Source organism: Protopterus annectens, chromosome 6.part0 (assembly GCF_019279795.1).
Source record: "Protopterus annectens isolate FY-2018-M chromosome 6.part0, PAN1.0, whole genome shotgun sequence".
NCBI lineage: Eukaryota > Metazoa > Chordata > Ceratodontiformes > Protopteridae > Protopterus > Protopterus annectens.
Window position 1 is genome coordinate 1,927,753,168 of NC_056737.1, and position 25,069 is coordinate 1,927,778,236.

At 39.0% G+C, this 25,069-nt stretch overlaps 1 protein-coding gene across 1 annotated transcript in view; it reads left to right on the plus strand.

The window, feature by feature from the left end:
• Positions 1–25,069, plus strand: part of VIL1 (villin 1) — a 397,885-nt gene that overhangs the window by 233,518 nt on the left and 139,298 nt on the right. The window contains exons 12-13 of the mRNA XM_044075234.1: positions 5,239–5,376; positions 21,484–21,642. Coding sequence (XP_043931169.1) covers positions 5,239–5,376; positions 21,484–21,642 — 297 coding nt within the window. The remainder of the gene's footprint in view (positions 1–5,238; positions 5,377–21,483; positions 21,643–25,069) is intronic.

Genomic DNA, 25,069 nt, shown 5'->3' on the forward strand with positions numbered 1-25,069 from the left:
GTGTGAGAGGAAAACCATATAAACAGATCTAGATAAAAATAGATTTTTCATGTGAAAGAAAAGCTCTTTGAACTGAGGTGTCGAGTTTACATCCCAGGAACAGAATCCTGTGTGAGGCAATCAAGAAAGACTTTGAATGTTCTCTTGGAATCCCAGCTTGTGAAAGAGATCTGTCACCCAAGAAAGAGATTCTTGACACTTTGAAAAAGACTCTTCAAAGATAAGCAAGTCGTCTAAATATGGAAAAATGTGGATACCCTGTAGCTTGCAATTAGCTATAATTGGAGCTAGACACTTTGTGAACACTCTTGGTGCAGTGGATAGTCCAAAGGATAAGGCAGAGAACTGAGAATGTGATCCAGATGCACAAACCCTTAAGAAACATCTGAAGTCTGGATGAAAAAGGATGAATAGGGATGTGATGATAAGCATCTTTTAAGTCTAGGAATCTTGAAAAAGGAAGAAGAGGTAACAGGTTGTGAAGTGACATCATTTTTAATATGGGCACTATCACAGACAGGTTTAGGAAAGGAAGGTCCAGATCTGGTCTCCAAGAATTTTCATTCATATTTTGGTACTAGGAGCATCCTTGAATAAAAACCCTTCTCCACCTGGGAAGGAGGAGCTGGTTCTATCACTACTTGGGATAGCACATGATATAAAGCACCACTGGAAACAAAAGAGGGTCTGATCTGGATGATGAGGAATGACCGCCTAGAAAGGATGAATTTCATCCGCTGCAGTCTGTAACACTGTTGAATGATTTTCAGAACCCTTTCCTCTGAAACTGTTGCCAAAAAGAAAAATGGCGATTCAGACTTTCTGGAAGAAAAAAAGGGGCCAGGGTGGGAGGTGGTCACAGGGTCTCTTGAATAGTCATTCAGATTTGTTTATTAGTATTTTGCCGAGACTGTTTATTCTGTTTTTTGCCAAAACTGCATGAGGATCTAGAAAATCCTTTGGAAAATTTGGAAAAGGCAGGCTGAAAAATCATAAAGACTCCCTACATCTGCTTGCCCCTTTTATCACACTTTTTGATCACCTCTGCAGCAGAGATTGAAAACACTATATCTCTATCCAAGGGAGAATTTAAGATCTCATTTTTAACATCATCTGGAAGGTTCTGAGAATGCAGCCATGCAAACTTCCTCAAAAAAGTACCAGTTACCATAGCCCTGGAAGAATTATCAACAGAGTCAGACACAAGCAGTAAATAAGTAGTAGTTATTTAAAGCAGAGTTTTCCTCATAAGAAGAAACTGCATAGGATCATAGGATCATAGGAGGTTACTTGGCTAATAGCTCTGGGGCCCTTACAAGCCTAGCCAATAGCTTATCCCCAAAAAAGAAACCTCAGTCAGCACCTGTCATCCCTGTCAATGAGGGACAAAGGTGGAACTCCTGGGACAAATTTATGATTTCCCATCCACTCATCAAGGTTGCATTTGAAGAGGACCAGTGAGGTACTCTGTTTGACATGTACGGGAAATCTATTCCAGAGATGGGGCAGCCCCTGGGAGACAAATCTGTCTTCCCAGCAGGTTTTGTTGATGCTGCATATTAGATTTAGGCCTATGGAGCAAGTAATGTGCGAGGAGTTAGACTTACAGATATGAAGCATCTCTAGAAGGGCAGGGTCCGAGATTGCCTTGTAGGTGAGACACAGATCACCTTCAAGGCAATCTGTATGATACCGAGTAGAGTGATAGTGATTTAAGCCTGTCCACATAGGATAGGTGTTGGAGGCCATGGATTCTCTTTGTGAGGTATTTCTTTGGCCTTTCCAGTTGGTGCAGGTGTTTAGAGAGGTACATACCAAACAGGGCATTATACTCAATCATAGGTCTAATAAGGGAGGAGTACAGAGAGGTAATAACCTTCTTTTTTCTGGATGCAATCCCTTTACTTATAAGATGAACCAAGTAGAAGGCTTTTCTGACCACCACCACCACATGATGGTCGAATGTGAGATTGTTGACAACCTGAGTACCCAGGTCTCTCTCTACAGGTTGTGTGCTGGTTGCTGTTGATGGGGTAATCAGTAGGGGCCATGATTTTGCCGAATGGCATGATAATACATTTTTTTGCATTTAACTTAAGGCCATGATTTTGGCACCAGTTATTTGTAACTGTGAGACCCTCTTGCAGTATGTTAACATCAATTGGGGAGTCAATGACAGCACCCAACTTACAGTCATCCACAAACTTGGTCAGCCATAGGCCCTTTGTCTTTGCCTGGACCTCTGAGAAGTATATGTCAAACAGTAGGGGTCCCAGGACTGATCCCTGGGGAACACCACTAGTGACAGTTCTGCTGTTGGAGGTGGCAGCACCTATTTTGACCTTGTGGGTCCTATCTGTGAGCCAGTTGGTCACCCATCTGACTAGATAGGGATTAACACCAAGTTGTGTTAGCTTTTCGATGATGCCTGTGGGGGATTATGTCAAAGACCTTGGCCAGGTCAAGGTAAGCTGTATGTACTGACTTTCTTTCATCCAGGGCCTTGGTGACAGTCTCAAAGAAATCAGTTAGGTTCAGTAGGCAAGATCTGCCCCTGACAAATCCGAATTGGGTGGGGTCGAGTGCTTGGAGATTGTCTATGTCCTTGTTTATGAGATCCATAATAATATGCTCCCTGACTTTACAGATCAGACTTGTCAAGCTGATGGAGTGATAGTTTCCCAGGTCATAGTGGCACGACCTTTGTGCAAAGGGATGACAATGGCAGTTCTCCACTCTGCTGGAATTAAGCCTATAGTTAGGCTGTGGTTGAATAGGGTGCTCAATGGTTTAGCTAGTTCTTTCTGGAGATGGTACAGAATACAGCCTGGGATACGATCAGGTCCCATGAAGGCTGTGTTCTTTGCCTTGGATAGGGCCTTTAATACTTGATCTACAGAGATGTGAGGTGTGAGACAAGTATTGGGGATGTCAACTGGCCCTTTATGGGGTGATAAGGGGGTGAAGTTTGCACTGAACCTATCAGCTAGCAGGTTGGCTAAGTCAACAGGATCAGTGTGAGTGGTACCATTAAGTACTAGTTCAGAACAAATTTGGGCTTTGCCATGGAGGTTACTAACGTAACTGAAGAAGTACTTGTGGTTTCCCTTTGTTTTGGAGGCTAATTTCAACTCATAATTGGCTTTGGAGGTTTTCAGTAGCAGATAAAACATTTCTCTCTCATACTTTAACAGTATGTCAACCTAAAGATTTAACATATGAACCTTACATTTCAAAGTTCTCAAAACCAAAGTAGCAGAAGTCAAAAATTATTCCCCATATCTATCAATAATTTTCCCTCCTTATCAAAAAGAATAAGATTGGAAATAACTAAGTGCTTAGCAGGAGTGGGATCAATTAAACCTATAGCTGCTGGGTCAGGTTTGAAAATAGTGTATAAGAATGTAAAAGACAGAGGAACATTATACATCCTATCTACCTTTTTAAGGGTAGCTGGCTGGGTATCAGGAAAATTGCAGGCAGTAACACACACATCCTCTAAAGCAGATAGAATAGGAGGAAATAGGTGTAGGTTCTGGAAAATCCTTCTGTAACAATGCATACTATTTTCTGCTGGACTGAGAACCCACAGTGCTCTCCCACAGAAAACACTGGCACATTCTATCAATAGTCTCAGAGAAAAAGAAACACCCACAGGGAGGTCAAAAACTGAGCTCTTCTCTGTGTCTAAATCAGAAATCTGTGGTCAAAAAAATGTTTCCATCCTTACATCTTCCTATTCAGATCTTGAATCACTTCAAGAAAAGTGGAATCCCTCTTTCTTTTTCCTGAAACTACTTTACGTGAAGGATCAACAGCCTGAATTAAACCCTGATCCAGACCCTATAAACTACTCCTATCCAAAGAAAATTGTTGAGGAGAAGATACATGACATGCTTGGTTTTCTGTTTCTTTTTGACAGGAAAAATAGGGTCAGCCTTGTTATTAATGGCAGCAACAACTTCCCCATGGATAGGTACATCATTCTGACAAAACAGGCATTCTTTCTCCCAGGATCAACAAGAGTTAGTCTCCCTTACCCACTGAGGGTCCCCAACAGCCACAGAGGACATGGCTAACTCCCAGTCCATAGTGGCTGTAGGTACTACACCAGAGGAATCTGAGGTAAAAGATGAGTGGTCTGAGGTACAAATGATCACAGCAAATTTACCACCTTTGGCTGAGGCAAACTGCTAGCCTGCGGGAACAGAGGTTCTTTTTGTGGCTTGAAGAAGGACCAGCTGTGGAACCAGTAGCATGTTCTATGGTCAAGACAAAAATTGTGCCTCTTTCCTGGAGAAGGCAAGCAGCAATTGCCAGCCAACACTATCAATCCACAAACATTATTTTTTAACAGAAAGACACAGTAAAAGCATTTTAAAATACTATGCCAACCTCACAAAAGTAAAATAAACATAATTTCTCCAAAGAAAAAATGTTTTCAGATAATTTACACCAATGTGTTTAACCTGACAGAAAAAAAATGAGTGCTCCATTTTAAAAGTGCATTACATTCTCAAGGCAGTCTGTTAAAACACAAGATTCCCAGATATAAAATAACTTTCCTATACAGGAAAGTAATAAAATATCAACAAAATTAAGAAAATGGAAGTTTTGTTTTCCTAGAGGGAACATATCTGCCCAGCAAATGAAAGTACAAGCTGACCATTGATCCTCAAAAACCTCAGATAGTACTCTTCAGCAGCAGTAAAGCTCTAAAAGGTTTGCACCCAAACTTGTCTTTTAGACAACTCAGCTCAAGCTGTCTATCAGTCTGGGTATGTGGAAGGTACCCTGAAGCTTTAGAAAATGGCTGCCTGTTACATCCTTGGCAGGATATAACCCATATAACTAAGGCTACAGTGATCAATATGATGAATATATACACATTACAAAATAAGAGCTGCTATACCTGACAGAAAAAAAAATCTCCATTATAATGCTTATTTATAAAGGACCTCAAGGCTGTTGATAATTAGGAATGGAAGTGGTCCCTCACTCCTGCTGGGATGGGCAGATTTGCACAGACCACTCCCTGTTGTCACTCTACAGTCAGCTGTTCAAGTACCACAAGTACCAAGGCCTGATATGCAAACCCAGATCAGCTAGGATGCCCAGAGGGGACATAACGCTGTCTGCCATTGAGACAGTAAATAAGATGGGTGTCTGCATAATTTTATCACTATTTAGCTATATATGACATGCAGAACATCCATTATTCTCTTGTCTGTTTTTTAGGTCTGGAGGATTGAAAACCTGGAACTGGTCCCTGTGGAAAGGAGGTGGCTAGGGCACTTCTATGGTGGAGATTGTTACCTTATACTCTACACCTACAAAGTTAACAACAAGATCTGCTACATTCTCTACATCTGGCAGGTAAGATGCACGTGGCTTGGTACAAGAAAACATTAGGTGTTGGTTGATGGGAGTTTATTAAGCAATAAGACATGGTAGATTGTGAGTCTCTATCTGTATCACTTCTAAGGACAGTTGAAGAATAAGGTGAGTGCTTCATCCTCCCCTGGAGTGCTGTTATAACCCAGTTTCACAGAACACTGGGATGCCTTACTGCTGTTATACAGTCATTCATTTCTACTAATGATACTTATGTCTTAACATGGCTGACATACACACAATGATGTTACTGTTTGATATAATAACTGTATAGCATTATATACTTACTAATGTTTTTCTGCTGTCCAGGAAAGTCCCACTTGTGGTTAATTTCAAGCGTATCTCATTACTATATTTTCTGGTACTGTTTGATTTTTCCAAAAATAAAATGTTAAAACAGATTCTAGCAATGGCCACTGAGGACACTCACATGACACTGGTCAGAAATACATTCATGAAACCTTAGCATTGCCCTCTTCTTCATAAACTAGACAGTAACTCATCTTGCAGTAGCTCTATGAGAGACTTCAATATATTATGTTTGCTTAAGGGTAGTCGGGGGTAATACAATATATCTAGACTGCCATTTAAGTGTGTTTAACATTCTACCTCTCCTCCAACTTTATCTTCCTCTGTACCATTTCTCCAGCTATCCCATACCCTCTTGAATGCCACTGTGGATTCCTTCTGTGTCACTCACTCCAGTAGAACAGTATTCCATTCCATGGGTCCGTATCCCTGGCTGTGAAAAATTATATCCAGAGATCCAGAACATAGTTGGTCCATACAATCTACTCTATGTACCCCACTCCCTCTTCTTCCTGTTCAGAATGATCCCATCACATCTCCGTGACATTTTGTGCAACAATATCATATCCTGTTTCTCTCTCTCTTTCTCTTTTTCTTTCTCTTCTGGTATCAGGTGAGATGAACTCTTAACTCCTCTAGCCTTTGGCTGTATTTATTTCCCTTTATGCCACAGATTTTCTAGTAGCTTTCCTCTGGATTCCTTCCAGAAGTCTGATGTCCTTGGCTGTATATGGCCTTGAATACTGTTCACAGTAGCAAGAATCACTAGAGTGGACACATTATCTCTTTGCATTTTGAATCTGTCCTCCTGAGGATACACTGCAGTTTTCTCTTTTCTGCTACCAGTGGCCTATCATTCTGCTAACACTGGTCAAATCCAGTAGTGATCAGCACCCAGATCCTTTTCATTCATCCCAGATGATACTTCATCCAGAGATGCTGTGCCATAAGTACAGTATGTTGTTGTACTGAACCTCAGCTGCCATATTTGCAACCTTGATCAACCTTTTCTCAAACGTTGCTAGACTCTCCATCCCCCAACCCACACTGCTGAACTTATCTTTACATCATCAGCAAAGTAGGAAATTTTGTTCTCTATTCTGTAGAAGTCATCCGAGACAATCACCCTAAAAAGTACTGAATTTAGGACAGACCCCTGTGGTACTCCATAGTCACTGTCTTAATTCCCCAATATTGTGCCTCTCACCACACAGTTCTGTGTACTGCTATTCAGTCATGCAGCTATCCAGCCTTGGCCCTCTCCCCAGTCCCTGATTAGCCTTCTAATTAGGCCCACGTCATAGGCTTTGCTGAAGTCCATGTAGTTCTGGCTACTACAGGTTTGAGTATGGACATGTCTGAGGCTGTGCCCCTACCAGGATAAATACAGACTTTTGATATAGTTAGGTTTAGCTATTGTCTCACCAACACTCACCATTGTCGCAGGGCTGGTCTTACTTGATGAGTCCTGAGACGTTTATTCTCCTGCTGTTCTCAGTAGACAACAAGACCATACATGCCTCATTTAGTTACCTCTGAAACCATTAACCCAAAACCCTGGTTGTGTGCCAGAAACCATGGTTTCCCTGTTTTGTGCAACCTGCTGTGATGGCCTAGGCTGCCCCCATGGATTCTCTTATACTCATGTACTGTGCTGGATGCCCCTCACGCAGTAGCAACCTGTTAGCTAAAGGTCCTTTTCCTCCCCATCTTCTCAACAGAGCTACACTCCCAGTTTCCCAGCCATGTCCTCGTGTTTTCAGGCAAAGTGATGAGGGCTTGTTCCCTTACCAAAAGATCTGCAAGCATTTCAGATCTGATAACCTTATATCCATTCACCTACCTATGAAAACAAGTGTTGATTTTCACAATATATTCAGTCACACTTTCATTTGCCTTTCTTCTAAATTCTCTAAATTTCCTTCTGTACATCCCTGGGCTCAGTTTAAAACATACAAGCAAACATTCTTTAACTTTGGCATAATTTAAATAGTCAACATCATTAAATTTAGAAACAGTGTGCATTGCTTTACACATAAGCAAGGGAGTTGAAAATCTAGCCCAATCCCCTTTATTAATGCCCGTACTAAGCTATCCAATTAATTCTCCTCTTTATGCTGAGGAAAACAGTTTGTGCTGATTTAGGTTTCTAGTGCTTGGCTTTCCCCCTCCCCATGACTCACATGATTCTGTTGAAGAATAATCATCTCTCATTCACACTTGGGTTGCTTCTTTTTTTTTTTTTCTATCTCCATCTGCTGCATTCTCCCTGCTGATGCAAGTACTGTATGTTTCATTTCAAGTGTCAGTCTCTTTAATTCCAGCTGGGTGTTCAGGTCTTCCTAAGAAGAAACAGATTGCCCATTGTCTCCTTCCTGCAAACCAACAGCTTCTGCTAGGTTGTTACCAGGCTGCCATATGGCTGCAAACAAAACTGGCACATGCTTATCTTAGGGCATTTGTTCATGCTGGATTCCTTTTGCTTTGCACTCTTGTTACATGCACTACTGATATTTTAGTATAACTGCTAAAGCAGCTCACTTTCTGAGTCTTTTCCTAAACTAAACTAACTATAAAATAAAATAACTACTGTGCAAAACCAAACTTGTGGCTGAGTTTACATGCACCTTTAGTAATAAAACTGATTAAGATGAATAAAAACAATCCCTGTATCCTAAGCAAGTTCCCTCCAAATGTGAAAACGGTCATTGTCACCAAACTGTGATGATCTGTGGCACAGATGGGATTTGAATCATACAGCTGCCACCCAAAAATGTGAAGAATGGAAGCACATACTGCCAGAAATACAAGTAAAAATGTCCTAGCTGGCATCAGCCTCATTAGTACAAAAAAGAAAGTGTACACAAGTCTACCTCAATACTCAAAATGTGGGTAAACTTCTGAAACTTGAGGAGCAGGAAAGTGGAGTACCCTGAATTTTGCATATGGGGATTAATACATGATGGCATGTGTAAAGGTGGAATTCTGGAGATAGAATGATAAAGTTCAAATTATGATGGGGGATATTGTGTTTATGCTTGAAGTGAGAATAAGTGGAAATGCAAATAAATATTGCTCTCCTGAAATAAGCTGCAAACATTGGGCATTTATGCTATATGTATTATGTAAACATGGTATAAGATAGGCAAATGTGGAATGAACACACACACACACACATATATATATATATATATATATATATATATATATATATATATAAGGGTCTACTTCTTTTGGTCGAAATACATTTGGTCAAAAATGATCTCAGGCAGCCCACTTCACCGAAAATGCATTTCACTGAAAACCCATTTGGTCGAATTCCATTCAGTCAAAAATGGAATATAGCCCCTGCCCCACTGCAGTGCAACCCTGGAGTGACAATATAAAGTAAGGGGGGGGGGTGTTGGGGGTGTGAGGGGCATAGTCCCCCACATAATTGTGCAGTGTATGAAGTATGATATACGTCTATCCATTAACAATACATTGAAACATATAACATCAGTAAAAACTAGTTGCAAAATGTGGAGGGCTGTGCCCCCACACACCCCCTAACTTTATATTCTTACTCCAGGGTCGCACTGCAGTGGGGCAGGGGCTATATTCCATTTTCGACAAAATGGAATTCAACCAAATGAGCTTTCAATCAAATGAGCTTTCAGTGAAGGTGGCTGCCTGAAATTTTTTTCAACCAAATGTAATTAGTCCTGAAATACCAGTAAACCAGAAGCACGAAATTCAAAATCCCGAAGTACAGAGATTTTGAATTAGCGCTTCTGGTGTTGTGGTGTGTGAATGGTAAGATGTGAGTTTGGGTATGTTTGTATGTGTGTGCATTGTTTAGGGGCTTTAGTGTATGTCAGTGTGTGTTTTGACTGTGATGTGTGTGTGTGAGGGTGTGTACAATGTGTGGGAGTGAGTTACCTGTGTGTGTCTGTGTAATCTCGGAGTTAGTATTTATAAGTGGGGGGTGCAACCCCCCACATGGGGGGTGTATGGGGGCTTGCCCTCCTGCTTATGTGTAGTATAGGGTATTATATTTGAGTTGGGGGGGTAGTTGTATGTATGTGTTTGTGTGTGCTATATATGTAGTGTACCGACAGGTTTTAGGGTTTTGGTGTTTAGTATGTTCGGGTATGTAATTTTGAAATACTGAGATACAGGATTTCAGTATTTTGAAATTACATGGTGAATCCACACACACACACACACACACATATATATATATATATATATATATATATATATATATATATATATATATATTCCCAAGAGCATAAGGGAGATATACACTGCTGTCATGGGTAGGAGCTTTCAACTTTCAGCCCAAGATTAGACTGCACACAGACCACCTTCAGATATAGCTGCTTTCTCACCACTGTTTCTGTGAACCATAGTGTCTTCCAATGCCCCTTACCCACATCAACTGCCTTTCATACACAATATTATTTACTTACACACACACACACACACACACACACACACACACACACACACACACACACACACACACACACACACCTAACTTACAGAAAAGGCTGGCAGAATTCTCTAACCACCATAGCTTTGTTCTTGGAATGGTAGTGCTGCTACCATTTAAGATTTGTCTTAAGCCATCTAGTTATCTACTGCTCTTAATTAAAAGCCAAATATGAAATCATACACCTTTAATGTTTTACCCTAGTAGTACACTTAAATTATATAGCCAAGTGGAATCAGGGAATAGCAGCTTGTAATAAATACCTCTAGAGCTTAAAAGTGAATACATTTTACTTAATAAGACAACAGTGGAGTTACAGGCTAAATATGCAAATGAATTTGTAAATGTACTTGGAAAATTTAAATAAAATTTAGTTAAACAGGAAAGAAAACCCTCTGTCTAAGTTACCTATATAAATCTGTCTCTTAGTTAAAGAATAATGAGCCCTTTACTGTTGTTTTTTCCCTAGAAGATAACGGGCAGAAATAACAGATTGCAAACTTACAAGGAAAGCTAATTCAATATTTTCTAAGCAAAGATGAGGACGGATAAAGACTACAGCAAAAGAACATAGTGGAATCTAGGATATCCAAAAACAAAGTCCAGCAAACAAAAAGATGCCCAGTGCTCAGAGTAAGAACACTTTAATTAAAAAAAAACAGATAAAAACAAATAAAACAGGTAAGCGCTTTCACGATTGCTCGCTTATTAAGCTTTTGGTTAAGGTCTAAAGAAGCGAGCAATTGTGAAAGCGCTTACCTGTTTTTATTTGTTTTTACCAGTTTTTTGGAATTGAAGTGTTCTTACTCTCAGCATTGGGTATCTTTTTTTGAAGACTAAAGACTAGGCTCAAATATTAATACAGCCCAGTTCAGTCCTCTAAAGCCATTACCCTTTCTTTAGAAGAAAACATTACATCAGCTTTTTCTTACTTGTTTTGCTTTCCCATAGCAAAAGTAATTAAACAAGTTCTGACACCTCTAACGAACAAAAGCTTAATTACACCAGGCCAGATACAATAGAGATCATCTGTGCAGAGGAATGAGAAGATATATCTTTTAACTGTCTGCATTTTAATGTCTGCTTTCTTTTCACAGTTCTAGTCAGCTATGTTTTCAAATTGAACTCTCATTATATGTTATGACCTGCATATTAAAGACATGTCACATATTAACATGCCTTGTTGTATTTAACAAGGGAGAAGGTCACACTCTCCCAGGTTACAGAAAACAAACATTTTGGAGACCAAATGTGATACCAGTAGGAAATTAGAAAGAGAAAAGGCAAAATATATAACATTTTAAATCAGTTTTCCTTAATTTGGCATTAGCAGTGGCACCACAGTCATTGTGCCTTTGACTCTCTGGCTGACATTACTGCCCTGCAATGTAACAAATGCTAACTGGCCTTTCTTACATGATGGATTTAGTATATGGAGCAGCTGTGTAGCTGGCCAGTACCATGGAACAAGTGGTAGTATCTACAGCTGTAGTTTTTCTGGCCATTGTATGTAATGCCTATGTGCATGCGTTGCCATGTACTACTGTGGCAATACATACATATCTGTGTTTTTTGCATTTTATGTACCTGTGATGATCTGAAGGCTGTATGTGGATGTGCTACAGTCACTCTAGTAACATTGCCATTAATGCATGTAATACTGATATCTGTTCATTGGATGTCATCTGCTTAGTATTCCTTGGTATTGTATAATATAAAGCAGTCGTCCATACTGACTCTGATATACCCTCTGTCTGTCTCTGAACTGTGGGGACTATATCACTCATGTTCTGTTGCCTAGCTGTATACATAAATGCACTGTCTCAGTTGGTTTTGAAGGAGTTCAGGTTCTACAGCATTGTTACATGAATGTATATGAATTGCAATTGGCAATTTAGAAAACATATTTCTATGCATTAGACTTATGTAGTACACAACATGCTTATGAATCATGCTCAGGATTTTTTTATTTTCTGAGACACTGTTATCTATCAATTCTATTTGGTCATTTCTTTTTTGTTTATTTTTGCCACCCCCTTAAATTCAGTTGCCATTGGTTTCCCCTTGCTATACTTGTTCAGTGTAGGGAATGTGGTCTTTCAGAAGATGAGAGCCTTACAGACCATTTATTCTTCCTGGAGGTAGGCAAGCAGCATAGGATCATAGGAAGTTGCTAGGCTATTGGCCCTGAGGCCCTTATAAGCCTAGCCAAGAGTTTAACCCATGTTTAGAAAAGTCAGCACCCAAAGCCCCTACCAAGCAGGGACACAGGTGGAATTCCAGAGGTGAATTTTCTGTTTTCCATCAAGTTATCCATGCTGTGCTTAAAAAGGGATAATGAGGTACTCTGCTTGATGTAGAAAGGAAGTCTGTTCCATAGATGGGGGAGTTTCTTGGACACAGATCTGTCCCACCAAATCCTATTGATGCCACAGACCAGGATACTGTCGCACGAGGGGGTTACTTGAGTGGAGCTTGACTTGCGGATATGCAGCAGGCCCATCAAGGCAGGGTCTGAGATTGCTTTGTATGCCAGACAGAGGTCACCTCTGAGGAGTCTGTATGAAACCAAGTAGAGGGACAGGGCTTTTAGGCCCTGCATTCTCCTGGTGAGGAACCTCTGTGGTCTCTCCAGCTGCTGCATGTGCTTTGCGAAGTACATGCTGAAGGGGGCATTGTACTCAATAATTGGCCTTATAAGTGAAGAATACAAGGATGTTATGACCTCCTTGTCGCTGGATGAGATACTCTTGCTTATGAGGTGGGTCATGTAGAAAGGTTTTAGTACAACGGAAGCAACATGGTGGTCAAAAGTCAGGTTGGTATAAACCTGGGTGCCCAAATCCCTTACAACTGACTGCATGCTTAGGACATTGTTATTAAATGTGATAATATATGGGGATGTCACTCTCCCCAAAGGGGATGAAGAAGATGCATTTTTTGACATTCAGTTTGAGGCCATTTTCTGGCACCAGTCATTTGTTTGGGTGAGAAATTCTTAGAGGACGTCCACCTCACTTGAGGAATTAATGACTGCACCCAGCTTGTAGTTATCTGCAAAAGTGGTCAGCCATAGCCATATGGTTTTGGCCTGCACATCAGAGAAGTATATCCCAAATAACAGAAGGCTCAAGACCAATCGGTAGGGTATGCCGCTTGTTACGGGTCTACTGCTTGAGGTGTCATCCCCTAGTTTGATTAGGTGGGTTCTATCAGTGAACCAGTATGCTACCCATCTGGAAAAATATGGATTGATGCCTAGTTGAAAGAGTCTGTCTATTATGCCCAAGTGGGAAATAGTATCGAAGGCTTTGGTCAGGTCAAGGTAGGCAGTGTAACCATCTTCCCCTTGTCCATGGCTTTGGTGACTGTCTCAAAGAAGTTGACCAGATTTAACAGACATGACCTCCCCTTGACAAAGCAAAACTGTGTGGGATCGAATGTTTGGAGGTTGCCAATGTCCCTGTTAATGAGGTCCATGATAATCCATTCCATGGCCTTGCAGATCAGGCTAGTTAGGCTGATGGGTCTATAATTTCCCAGATCTGTGGATGCTCCACCTTTGTGTAAAGGGATGACAGTGGCTGTCCTCCACTCGGCTGGGACAAAGCCGGTACTCAGGCTTTGGTTGAATAGGATGCCTAATGGTGCTGCAAGTTCATGCAAGAGTTCATGTAGGATGCAGCCTGGGATGTTATTGGGTTCCACGAAGGCTGTATTTTTTGCCTTTGTGAGGGCAGTGATGACCTGTTCCCTAGAGATAAAGGGAGGGGAGCAGGTATTGGGTATGTCCTGATTTACTGATGGGGGGACAAAGGGGAGAAGTTTTCACTGAATTTGTCAGCCAGTAGGTTGGCTATATCTACAGCATTTGTGTATGTGGTGTCCTTGACCACCATTTCTGAACTGATCTGGATGCTTCCTTTGAGACTGCGGACATATGTGAAGAAGGCCTTATGACTGTCTCTAGTAGATGTGGCCAATTTGGACTTGAAGTTGGCTTTAGAGGATTTCACTAGTGCTCTTATTTGTTTGTTCAGGCTAAGGAAAGATTGCTTCGAATTCGGAACCTGCTCCTTCTTGGTCCTGGGCAGCAATTTTTTTCTTTTGTTATATAGTTTATTTATTGCAGATGTCCACCAGACAGGTTTACTTCCTTGTGGAGGATGATTTTGTCCTGTCGGGTATTCCTGATTTCATGCATCTATGTAAATGCTTGTATAGTCCTTTGGTGAAGATTTGGACATTGGTGCCAGTTCCTACAGATAGGGAGGGGGCTATGAAGCTGTTTATATCATCCCTCAGGAGGATGTAATCAGCTTTGGAGAAGTATTTTTGTTTGACCCTAGCTAGAGGGGGGGGTCAGGGGAGATGGTAACTTCAAAAGTGACCACTTTATGATTGGATCTTACCAGAGAGGATGATACTGCAGGGATGCTGCATTGTTTACCCATGTTGGTTAACACTGAGTCCAAGATATTATCACCTCTTGTGGGAGCATCAACTAGCTGTTCCAAGGCATTTGCATTGATAAAATCGAGGAATCTCTGGGCATTTGTGTTCTGGCATGAGTAGTTTTTCCAATCTATGGTTGGATAGTTAAAGTCGCCCAGCATCAGGGTAAATGCTTGAATCTTGATAGATTTGAAGAGGTCCAGATAGTGGAGTGTGCATCTTTTGTCAAATTTGAGGGCCTGTAGCTACCTGTGATTTGAATAAGGGTCTTGTCAATGGTTAACTGCACCTGAAGTGTCTCCTTTGCGTCATACTGTTTAACCAGCTTGAAGGTGTATGTCTTTGATATATATATTGAACCTCCACCTCATTTGGCATTGCGGCCCACGGTTTGGGGTCTCAATGTGTGATAGGATGAGTACCAGGTATGACTGAGGTGCTCTCTGCAGCTTTGAACCAGGTTTCTGTGACTGCACAAATGTCAACATCTTCCAGGGTTAAGAATGCTTGCAATGCGTGCAGTTTCATGTTTAGACTCCTAGTGTTTAGCAGCATGACCTTTAATTTGCGTTTTGTTGAAATGTTTATGTTCGTAGTATCAACCTTATGATTTTTCCTAAAAAAGGTACTATAGGGGAGGCAAGGGCCTTTGCCAGAAGCCTGAAACCCAAGAGGGACAGAGGCAGGCCATCTCTAGCAAAGCATCATTGTCTGTTGATCATATCTTCCCAGGCTGTCAGGTACTAGATCCCTTAGAATGACTCCAGAAACAAAGCCAATTGTTAAAGTCAATCATTTTTTGTTTGTCACAAACACAGCCAATAGGGAGTAAATAAACTTTTAATTAGACAAATTAAAAACTGTTAGTGCTTTCATGTCTGTTCAAGACACTTCATCAGACATATACTGTATACATTCTTTTCTGACTTTCACAGCCCAGTCAAGCTAGCAAATTACTTTTATAAAGATATCATTGAAACTCTGAAACAATGGTTTTAATTTCCATTTCCAGCATACGTTTTCTAGTGTAAACTACTTTAATATGAAAATCTTGACACTTTGTTGGTTTCTTTAGCTACAAATCATACACCAGTTCTCTTTCTTTTCTTATCACATATATAATTTACTTTTATATACATAGAATAAATGCAGAACCAACTATATAAAAATAATTTGCAAGTATAAATATATTAAAATGTAGGCAGCCCTGCATTTACAATTTAATTTCTTCTTGTTTTCATTTATCATATTGAGGATATCAGAAAACTAATTTTTAATTAATTTAATTATTTACCCTGCTGAAGCTGAAGTTTTCCCCTTTAAACCCCTTATTAGAGTGTTTGATTTTTTTCCTGTTTGACCTGAACAGCAATTTAATTATATTATAAAAAGTGGCAGGTAACAAGTTGTTACACTGTAGATTACATGATTAGAGTCTTTGCTAAATATCTGTAAATTATATGATTTGTTAAAAAATCTGTTTCACACCTTAGTTGCTATACTCATGCACACTGTCACTTTGCAAATCCAAACACCTTTAGTGGTGGTAAACTGTGACGTTACATCCCCTAGCTAAATTACATTTTATGCTATTAGATAGTGTAATAAAGTACTATTCTTGTTTAGAATGTAGCTCTGAATATTTCTTTGAGTTAACTTTTCATTCTATTCTGGAAACATAATTTCCTTCTCGTACAACTATTTACATGATATCTTGACTGCCAAACTTAAGATGAGCAGCATTTTTGGCTAAGTGGTGAAGGTCTCTGCCTCACAGGGTTAGAGTCAAGAGTTTGCTTTTGATATTCTCTCAGTGGCTGTGTGGATTTGCCAATATTTGTGTGAGTTTCCTCCCACCTTTCAAAAACATAATGGTTGACTAGCTATTATAACTGTCCAACTATGTTAACTTTACACTGCCCTTTGTGGCCAGGGTTTACCTGGTAAACAAATGAATCTACAACAGATGGGATGCTGTTGACAACACTTCTGTTTTCACACTGGTAGGATGTCAGCTACTGGAATGTATGGGCTGTTAGTGAAGGACAGATGTATCCCCTCATTGGAAAATAACTGTGGTTACCACTTGTCCCTGTTTATGTAGGGCAATTTCTATTTGGACAGCTGTATCCTGCAGAAAAATCAAACATAAAAAATGGCAAAGGTCCGGAGATTTTAGAACAAAAACATTTCCTAAGCTTCCTTTAATAGTCACACAAAATAAGTATTTTGTATCTGAAAAGCATACATATTATATGAAACAGTATAACTGACATTTAATAAGAACTACACTTATTTTGGCAAAACAGTGCAGCCCAGTTCTTTATAATTGTTATAGGTATGGTTTGTTCTGCAGAATGTCACATTTCCATGAAAAATGTCCCAGTATGTGCATTTAAAAAGGTGGCCACCCTTGATGTTCAGTTCTCTAGAGTTATTCTTAGAGCGTAACTGTTTATTTATGTATGTATTTATTTATTTTCATTTAAATGTACACCCTTATATTATATAACATAATCCATCCCAAACAGACTTTTTCTAACACCCATTTATGAAATAACTGAAGAAGAGTGGCATTCTTTTTCTTTAACTGCAGTTACTCATCTGATAATGAAGCATTTTGATGCTTCAAGTACACTATCAGCCATAAAGGACTCATATTCCGGCTTTAAATATGAAAATGTTTCTGTAGATTTCTCAACAGGCTAATAAATCATTTTACAATATGATTGATATGGCAGGTATCTTTATAAATGCTGTTTCCAGTTGATGACAGTAGAGTCCCAAGAAAAAAAAAATCTCTTTTTTTCAGACATGTTTTCTATTAATTATAAGAAACAAAGCAAGTTATATTGTATATTTTGATGTTTTGTTAGCTTTTTTGATGATGCCTATTCATCATCATCATCAACAACCCCCCTTTTCACGTTTTTGATGGGGTTGGGGTACCATGTCAGCTGTCACCACCTTTTTCTGCTCAGTGCCATTCTTCTACCTTTTTGGATTGTCATGCCTAATTGTTGCAGGTCTTTTTTCACACAGTCCATTCATTTCTTGGTTGGACATCTGTGTCTCTTCTTGCCTTCTTCTTATTTTTTCCAAATCTGTTTTACCAGATCATTCTTTACTTTTGAGCTCATTCCACCAAACCACAGTAATATGTTCTCATTGGCCTTCTCTGTAATTGGGACTACTTTAACTTAATTTGTCCCACATTGTGCATCCTACTACACATCTCAGGTACTTCATCTCCAGCACCTCAAACTTTTTCAGCTGCACTACCTTCACTGCCCAGCTTTCAGTGACACATAAAAGCCCTGGTCACATTTTTTGGATACCTTACTTTACAGCTTCTTTGGCATTCTTATGCCATAAACTACCCCTGATACTTTGTGCCAGTTGAAGCTAGCAACTCTGATTCAAACTTTGACTTCCTCTTTCACACTTCCCTTCTAAACAGTCAGCACCTCCCTGTAAATATTTGAAGCTGTTAACCTGTTCCACTATCTCAGTTTTCAGGTTTTTCTGATTTCCCAATTTGCTGTCGGAACCACTGACTTGCCCATACTCTGTTTCATCCCATGTACCTTTTGTTTTGCATTCTGGTGCCCTGTCATTTACAGCAGTTCCTGTTCAGAGTCTGTGTGCAGTGCCACATCTTCTGCATAGGAACCTATTGCCCCCCCCCTAAAATATACACATGCCCATTTCTTCTGTTAACCTTTCCCACCCCTTCACCCATTCTGTTAAAAAAAACTACCAGAAACACAAGAGTCTTCTATTTAAAATAATGGATTTAACTCACAGGTGGGGAAGAAGAGTCATAAGACTAAAAGGTGTTCCACTTTTTAAAACATTTATTATAGTTTGGGTATTTGACATTGACCTCTAAACTGCTACTGACTGGTACTATAGCTTAGTGGTTAAAGCACTTTTACCTATTCAGTCTTAGCAGCTTAAGAAATAGTAAATAAATGGAAACAGTTATTTGATGAGAGAGCATGAGACAGACAGAGAGAGAGAGACAGATATTAAATGCCATGCAGTCTTTTTCAAAACAGAGGTTCAGTTCAAGGAGCTGAGTATAGTATACTACCAGGAAACCATAATGAATTCTAACCTGACTGTTACACAGTAGAACAGTAACTTGTCTGAGTAATAATGCCCTAGTGCACAAATACATGACTTTACCAAGGTTGATTTACATTTAGTAGTACAGTGGACAAGGATACTTGGCAGTTCTTGTAAATGTCCTCTCACAGCACTAATCCTTATGGCCCCACTGGTTTTCTGTCACACACTTATGTATAAGGTCTTGGTTTTCTATGGCACACTTATGTGTTGGGTATCATAATATTAATATTAATATCGCACCCCTTGTTGGTTAACAAACATAATGTCACAGCTCAAATACATGGCAATTTGCATGCTCAATTTTGCTCATTGTGTGCTAGTATGGATTGCAATACATGGATCATTATGATTATACTCCAAATTCGGGAAAAATGCATCTTTGTTAAGCACCTTTCTGATGTAAGAAAAATGCTTAACAAAGTTTTGTTAAGTCCATTTCAGTGCTGTTAAGTTCTAGTCTCATGTAAGAACATTAACAGCTATCACAGAACAGAGTGCAAAGAATTTTCACAGCTTTAAACCTGTAATATGCTTCTCTCTCTAACACACAAAAAAGTGGGGAAAAGTATGGCAAAGTATCTAACAGTTTTTAAAGCCATTTGTCCAACAGGGGGACACAACTACTGGCCACTGTCTGTTGCAATGCAACGTGTTTTATGGCTTTCAAAATTTACTTATTTAATTGTAAAACATTTTTTCACTCCTACCCTTTTTTTCTGTAATTAGTAGACCAGCAGAGCAACTAGAGCTCTGTATAATACAAAGAATTATGATTTGATCACCCTGAGCATAACTGTTTAATCATGTGTTCTCAACATGGATGTCACAATTCACCTTGTGAGCTTTGCTTTACTATTCTCTCCTTGTGAAAATCTTACTATCCATGTTTTAAATATATAAGCTGGATACAATCAATGACCCAGTCATAACCCTCTACATTATATATCTGTTTTTATTTGAAGAGGGTGTGTTGTCATTATTATGTATCAATTTCAAATTAATATATGCCTAATTACTATGCATAGTCACTGTTGATTCCTATAAACCTAGGGTAGGTTAATAGCTCATCCTTATTTATCTTTTCCCATATTTAATTGCACTATTTTATTTGCTTATTTAATTGTAGTTTGTTAACTGGAATGGTGAGCTGGTAAGATGCTGTTTTCAGCCACTACCCAGGACATAAGGCTACACAGCACACACACATATGTAAAGACACACATACAAGGGGTCCCTATCAGATGTTCAAGTTTTCACAAACTCGAAATTCACATGGTCGATACCATATGATCAAGTTTTTGAAAACCTGAAGCTTTTGAATAGAGATTGTGGTACAGTCAGGATCGCACAGGCTAAAGGCTATGCAAATTTTTAATGTGCTTGCATGACATCAGGAGGCTCAATGAATTTCATTGGCAGCCTGTTTTTTCAAATGAAATTTTAAGAGTGTGTTCAATGGTAAAAGTGTTTTTTGTCTGAGGAAGCTGGAGAATTTCTTCCAGCAAAAGCGCTTACAATAAATTAATTTATAACCATTTGCGGTTGTTTGTTGGAGTGGACTGAGAGCCTTTAGCCTGTGGTTTCCTGAGTTTGTCTAATTTTTCGTTGTACAGTCAGGATTGGGAAATTTACCCTTTTCCCCATTGTAGTGCAATCTTGGAGTTGTTATATATAATTTTCAGGAGGTGTGGGGGTGCAGGGGGACTTGCCCCCTGCAAAAATGTAAAAAAAAGGCAGATTTTTGTATTTATTTGTGGGTTTTTTTTTTGAAGTTCAAGTTTTCAGAAGCTCAGTCATATGGTCTCAACCACATAAATTTTGAGTGTTTGAAAATTCGATCTTCTGACATAGACCCTTTTACAAGATAGCAAGACAGTATCATAGTAGAATACTGGGCTAACACACCAAGGGGCCCTTTTAAGCCTAGCCATATTTCCAATGAAATTTGTCAGGTAATGGTTCCCAAAGGATTTAGTTGGGGCATATAAACTTTGACATGGGTAGTCAAACATTTACTAGCTCCTTTGTATGTTTGAATTTAACAATGGGATTGAAAGAATAGGTACAAATATAAAGCAGGCAAGACAAAATTCAAGTGATGTTATAGGAAATCTAAATGTCATGAAGAGAAACACTCTTTGAAATCAAACATGTTTAATGAGGTCAGATATCTGTAGTGCACAGACTTTGCTATCCAACATAAGTTATAATACGCCCAGTTTTGTCTAACATACTCTCAGTGGGCATCTTAAGATCAAACAGAAGTATAATCTACAATTTCAATAATGGTACCTAATCCTGCCAAAACAACTGGTAAACAGCAAAATGAGTCATGAAGTCTGAAAGCTCAGTCAGGTATTTATGCAGAATTGCTTTCATTGCTATTAAAAGCTATTAAATTGTTAGCTGCTTTGGTTTCTGAGCTAGCTGTTAATTTAATGAGTACAGTTTTCAGTTTTTCATTTCCTAATCTGAGAATAGTATTTTCTGTGCTTTTTATATCTCCCCGCTTGCATTTTTATTCTATCAGCTTTTAACTTTTGTACATTGCAGTTTTCTTTTGAAAATTTCTTTCTCCCTGTTTTTTCTTTACTTTCTTTTTTCCTGTCTCAGTCTCTCTCACACTGTGTCTCTCTTTCGCTGCCTGTCTTGTTTCCCTCACCTATTGCACTTATAAATTATACTCTGATGATCATTATTGCTTTTATTTCTAGGGGCGGCATGCTAGCCAAGATGAGATTACTGCATCTGCATACCAAGCTGTGATTCTAGACCAAAAGTATAATGGAGAACCAGTTCAAGTCCGTGTACCCATGGGTAAAGAACCTGCCCACCTTCTAGCCATCTTCAAGGGACAGATGGTTGTTTATGAGGTAACATATTTGTACTACATTTTCACATGATGTGTAATATTGGCTCTTGTACTACTAATGTGATAAAGAGTTCATTGTGTAAATAGACAGCATCCATCTTAAGATAATGGGTTTTCCACTAGAAACACAAATAGACTATATATATTTAAGCAATAGGTACTCCTTAGGTGAGGGTAATGTATTATTTATTCATAGCTGGTGTAGTCATGTCACATGTGTGAAGCCAGAGTGACCAAACAAAGGCAGCCATTGATAAACCTGCATTACCTACATCCAAGTGGGATACATACAGAATACATTACTACTATATAATGCAATTATTTAAAAGAACGTACTACTCCCTTTTTATAAATGATGGCATTCTGTTATGGAACTTATTTTTTTCTGGCATTTCCTGCTATACAGCAGTATCCTGGGACAATTTAGGGATGCACACAGCAAGTGCACTCCCATTTACGTAGTGAAATTTATACAGCACACCAGTTTTAGTGCACTTAGTTACATCTGTTTAACTGAGACATCAATGCACAAACATTGGACTCTTTACATTCAGATGTTTACGCATGTTAAAGTAGAACTGCTGATAGCTCAAGATTTTTTTTTAACATTGCTTTGCTTTTGGACCTTGGTGTGCATACGGCTATGTAGAATTTTAATGTGTGGATATAGTTTCTTAAGTTCAGCTTATTTACAGCATGTGCACAGACAGTATGGTAGGGGTAACTTTTTCAATGCAGGGTAGCAAAGATTTATGGAGCTACACTGCTTCCCATTGATAATGCACAATTTATGAACACATAATGGAACACAACCAGCTGTTTGTGGTTTTAATATAAATTAGCTTTCAATATATAATCATGCATATACATCTGTTATGGCATATTATTATTATTATTATTATTATTATTATTATTATTATTATTATTTCTTTTTAAATGGCTAACTCCAACAGGAACTCAATGTCAATGAGCCTGACTGGTAATTTAGTAAATGATGAAAGTTAACAAGAATATTGATGAAATTACTCTAACGTAAAGTCTCACAAAATGAAGATGTCTTTAAGGAGGGACTTGCCTAAAATAGATGACTTGATAAATGAGAGAACTATTTACAAACTGAGGAGTAAAATGAAGAAACGATGAAAATAACAAAAGTAGAAACTGAAAATAGCATAGATATTTATGAGTCCAGGGTTTTACAGAGTAATCTAAAGATAACCAATTTAAGGAGTCAGGGAATTTGGCACCTGGGTCGACATGAGTCCAGGGTTTTACAGAGTAATCTAAAGATAAGCAATTTAAGGAGTCAGGGAATTTGGCACCTGGGTCGACATGAGTCCAGGGTTTTACAGAGTAATCTAAAGATAACCAATTTAAGGAGTCAGGGAATTTGGCACCTGGGTCGACATGAGTCCTGGGTTTTACAGAGTAATCTAAAGATAACCAATTTAAGGAGTCAGGGAATTTGGCACGTGGGTTGACAAATTCCTTTCTTTCAACCAACCACATTGCAACAGTAATTGGGAAAGCTTTGTGTCTAGCCCAACTGATTTCTAAAAGCATATCATCTAGGTCAAATGAAGTTATCACCCCTCTTTACTCAGCCTTAATTAGGCTGGTTATTGAGTACAATACTCATTTTTGTTTGTACCAAGAAAGTCACATCAGCCAGCTACAAAGGCCCCAAAGGTTCCTAGCTAAAAATAATATTGTTCTAAAGACCTTTAGTAAACAACACAACCTGGAAGTCCCACCCCTATACTCTTGTCTCTTACAGAGTCATGCATGGAGATTTATGTCTGATATTCCATGCCTTCAAAGGCCCTGCTGGATCTCTTATACCTTCACAGAAAAAATATCCCAGCAAACACCCAAAATAGGGAGCTAACCCCCACCAACATATAAATAAAACATATTGAATATTCAGACTTATTACAAAATCGGGCCCCATATCCTGAACAAATTGCTCTTACATGTTAAACAGTGAAATCCTCTCATCTTTTAAGACCAGCCTTGATAAATGCATTGGTATCTGCAAATTCATCCCCAGCTTGACATGTTTTAGCCTCCTGTAAATGTGAGGTACATCTTGAGGATGTTATCCAGCAAGGCATAAATGGTCTCTACACTTGCCTCACTTTTAATTCCTACAATCTTTTGATCCTAAGTGAAAAGATGAATCAAGGCACATAAAACGATAATGCAATTCAGAAAGTATGATTCTGACATGCTGGGCAGTAAGTAAGATGCAAAAAATACCCAAGATATAGTGGAAGTACAAATTAAGTAATAAATGCTGATCATTTCTGTAATAAGTGGAAATATTATGATGAAAACGTTTGGAACAACTCAAGCCTGCACCAGCGGAATAGAGATATAAAGCTCTAACTATACCCCAGCCGACTTGAGTTCAATTTGTGGCTTAGGTGTCTGATGGTGCATGCATGGTGGTTCCATTCCATCTCATGCTGCTGCTCTAATGACAGCGAATCAGATGAGAAGGCAGAAATGTGAAAAATGCATAAATATAGTTGCAAGTATAGAAAACGTCTGGAAGAACCTAATGTTGATCAGGAACGAATACAGGAATGGTTAAGAAAAGGTGAATTCAAACCAAGAGATGAAAGGTTAATATTGGTGGCCCAAGATAGTGGGCTATGTACACACTGCTCTACAAAGTCCATTAAACATGTGGGAGAAACAGATAAATGCAGGGTTTGTAAAACAGAATTGGACACAGTTGCACACCTCGTTGCTGGTTGTGACATAATGGCAGAAGGACTGTGTACTGAAAGGCATAATAGTGGGGCAAGACTGTTGCACTGGGGATTGTGCATACGTTATGGTACTGAAGTGGCTGAAAAACAATAGAAACATGAGCCACAAAGCATCATAGAAAATGATGAAGTCTACATCACATGGGATCACCCATTACCAACAGTTCAAAAGATAGATGCTAGAAAACTGGATATAGTGGTCCAAGAAAAGAAGACAAAAATAGCATTGATCATTGAAATTGCCACACCCAGTGACTACAGTGTCTTGTGTGCAGAGAGATACAAAGTCATAAAATATCAGGATCAGCAGGCAGAAATGAGAACAATGTGGAAGAAAGATACCCAGACAATTCCAATAGTAGAAGGAGCAACGGGTCTTATAAAAAAGAATCTACAGTCGTATTTAGATATGTTACCATTACATGTAACCCCGTACAAATTGCAGAAGGAGTCATTACTGGGCACATTCAACTGAAAACCTGTTTTATTAACCAGAAAGACTTTCCCAGTAATCAAATGGAATAAATAAATACATCAGGTAACTGAGACACATTTTTAGGGATGGATTCAAGATGCCAATAGCACTGGCCAAGATATTGAGGGTCAATTTGAGAGGTCAGTTGTCTTGTCCCAGAGGAAGATCAATAGGAC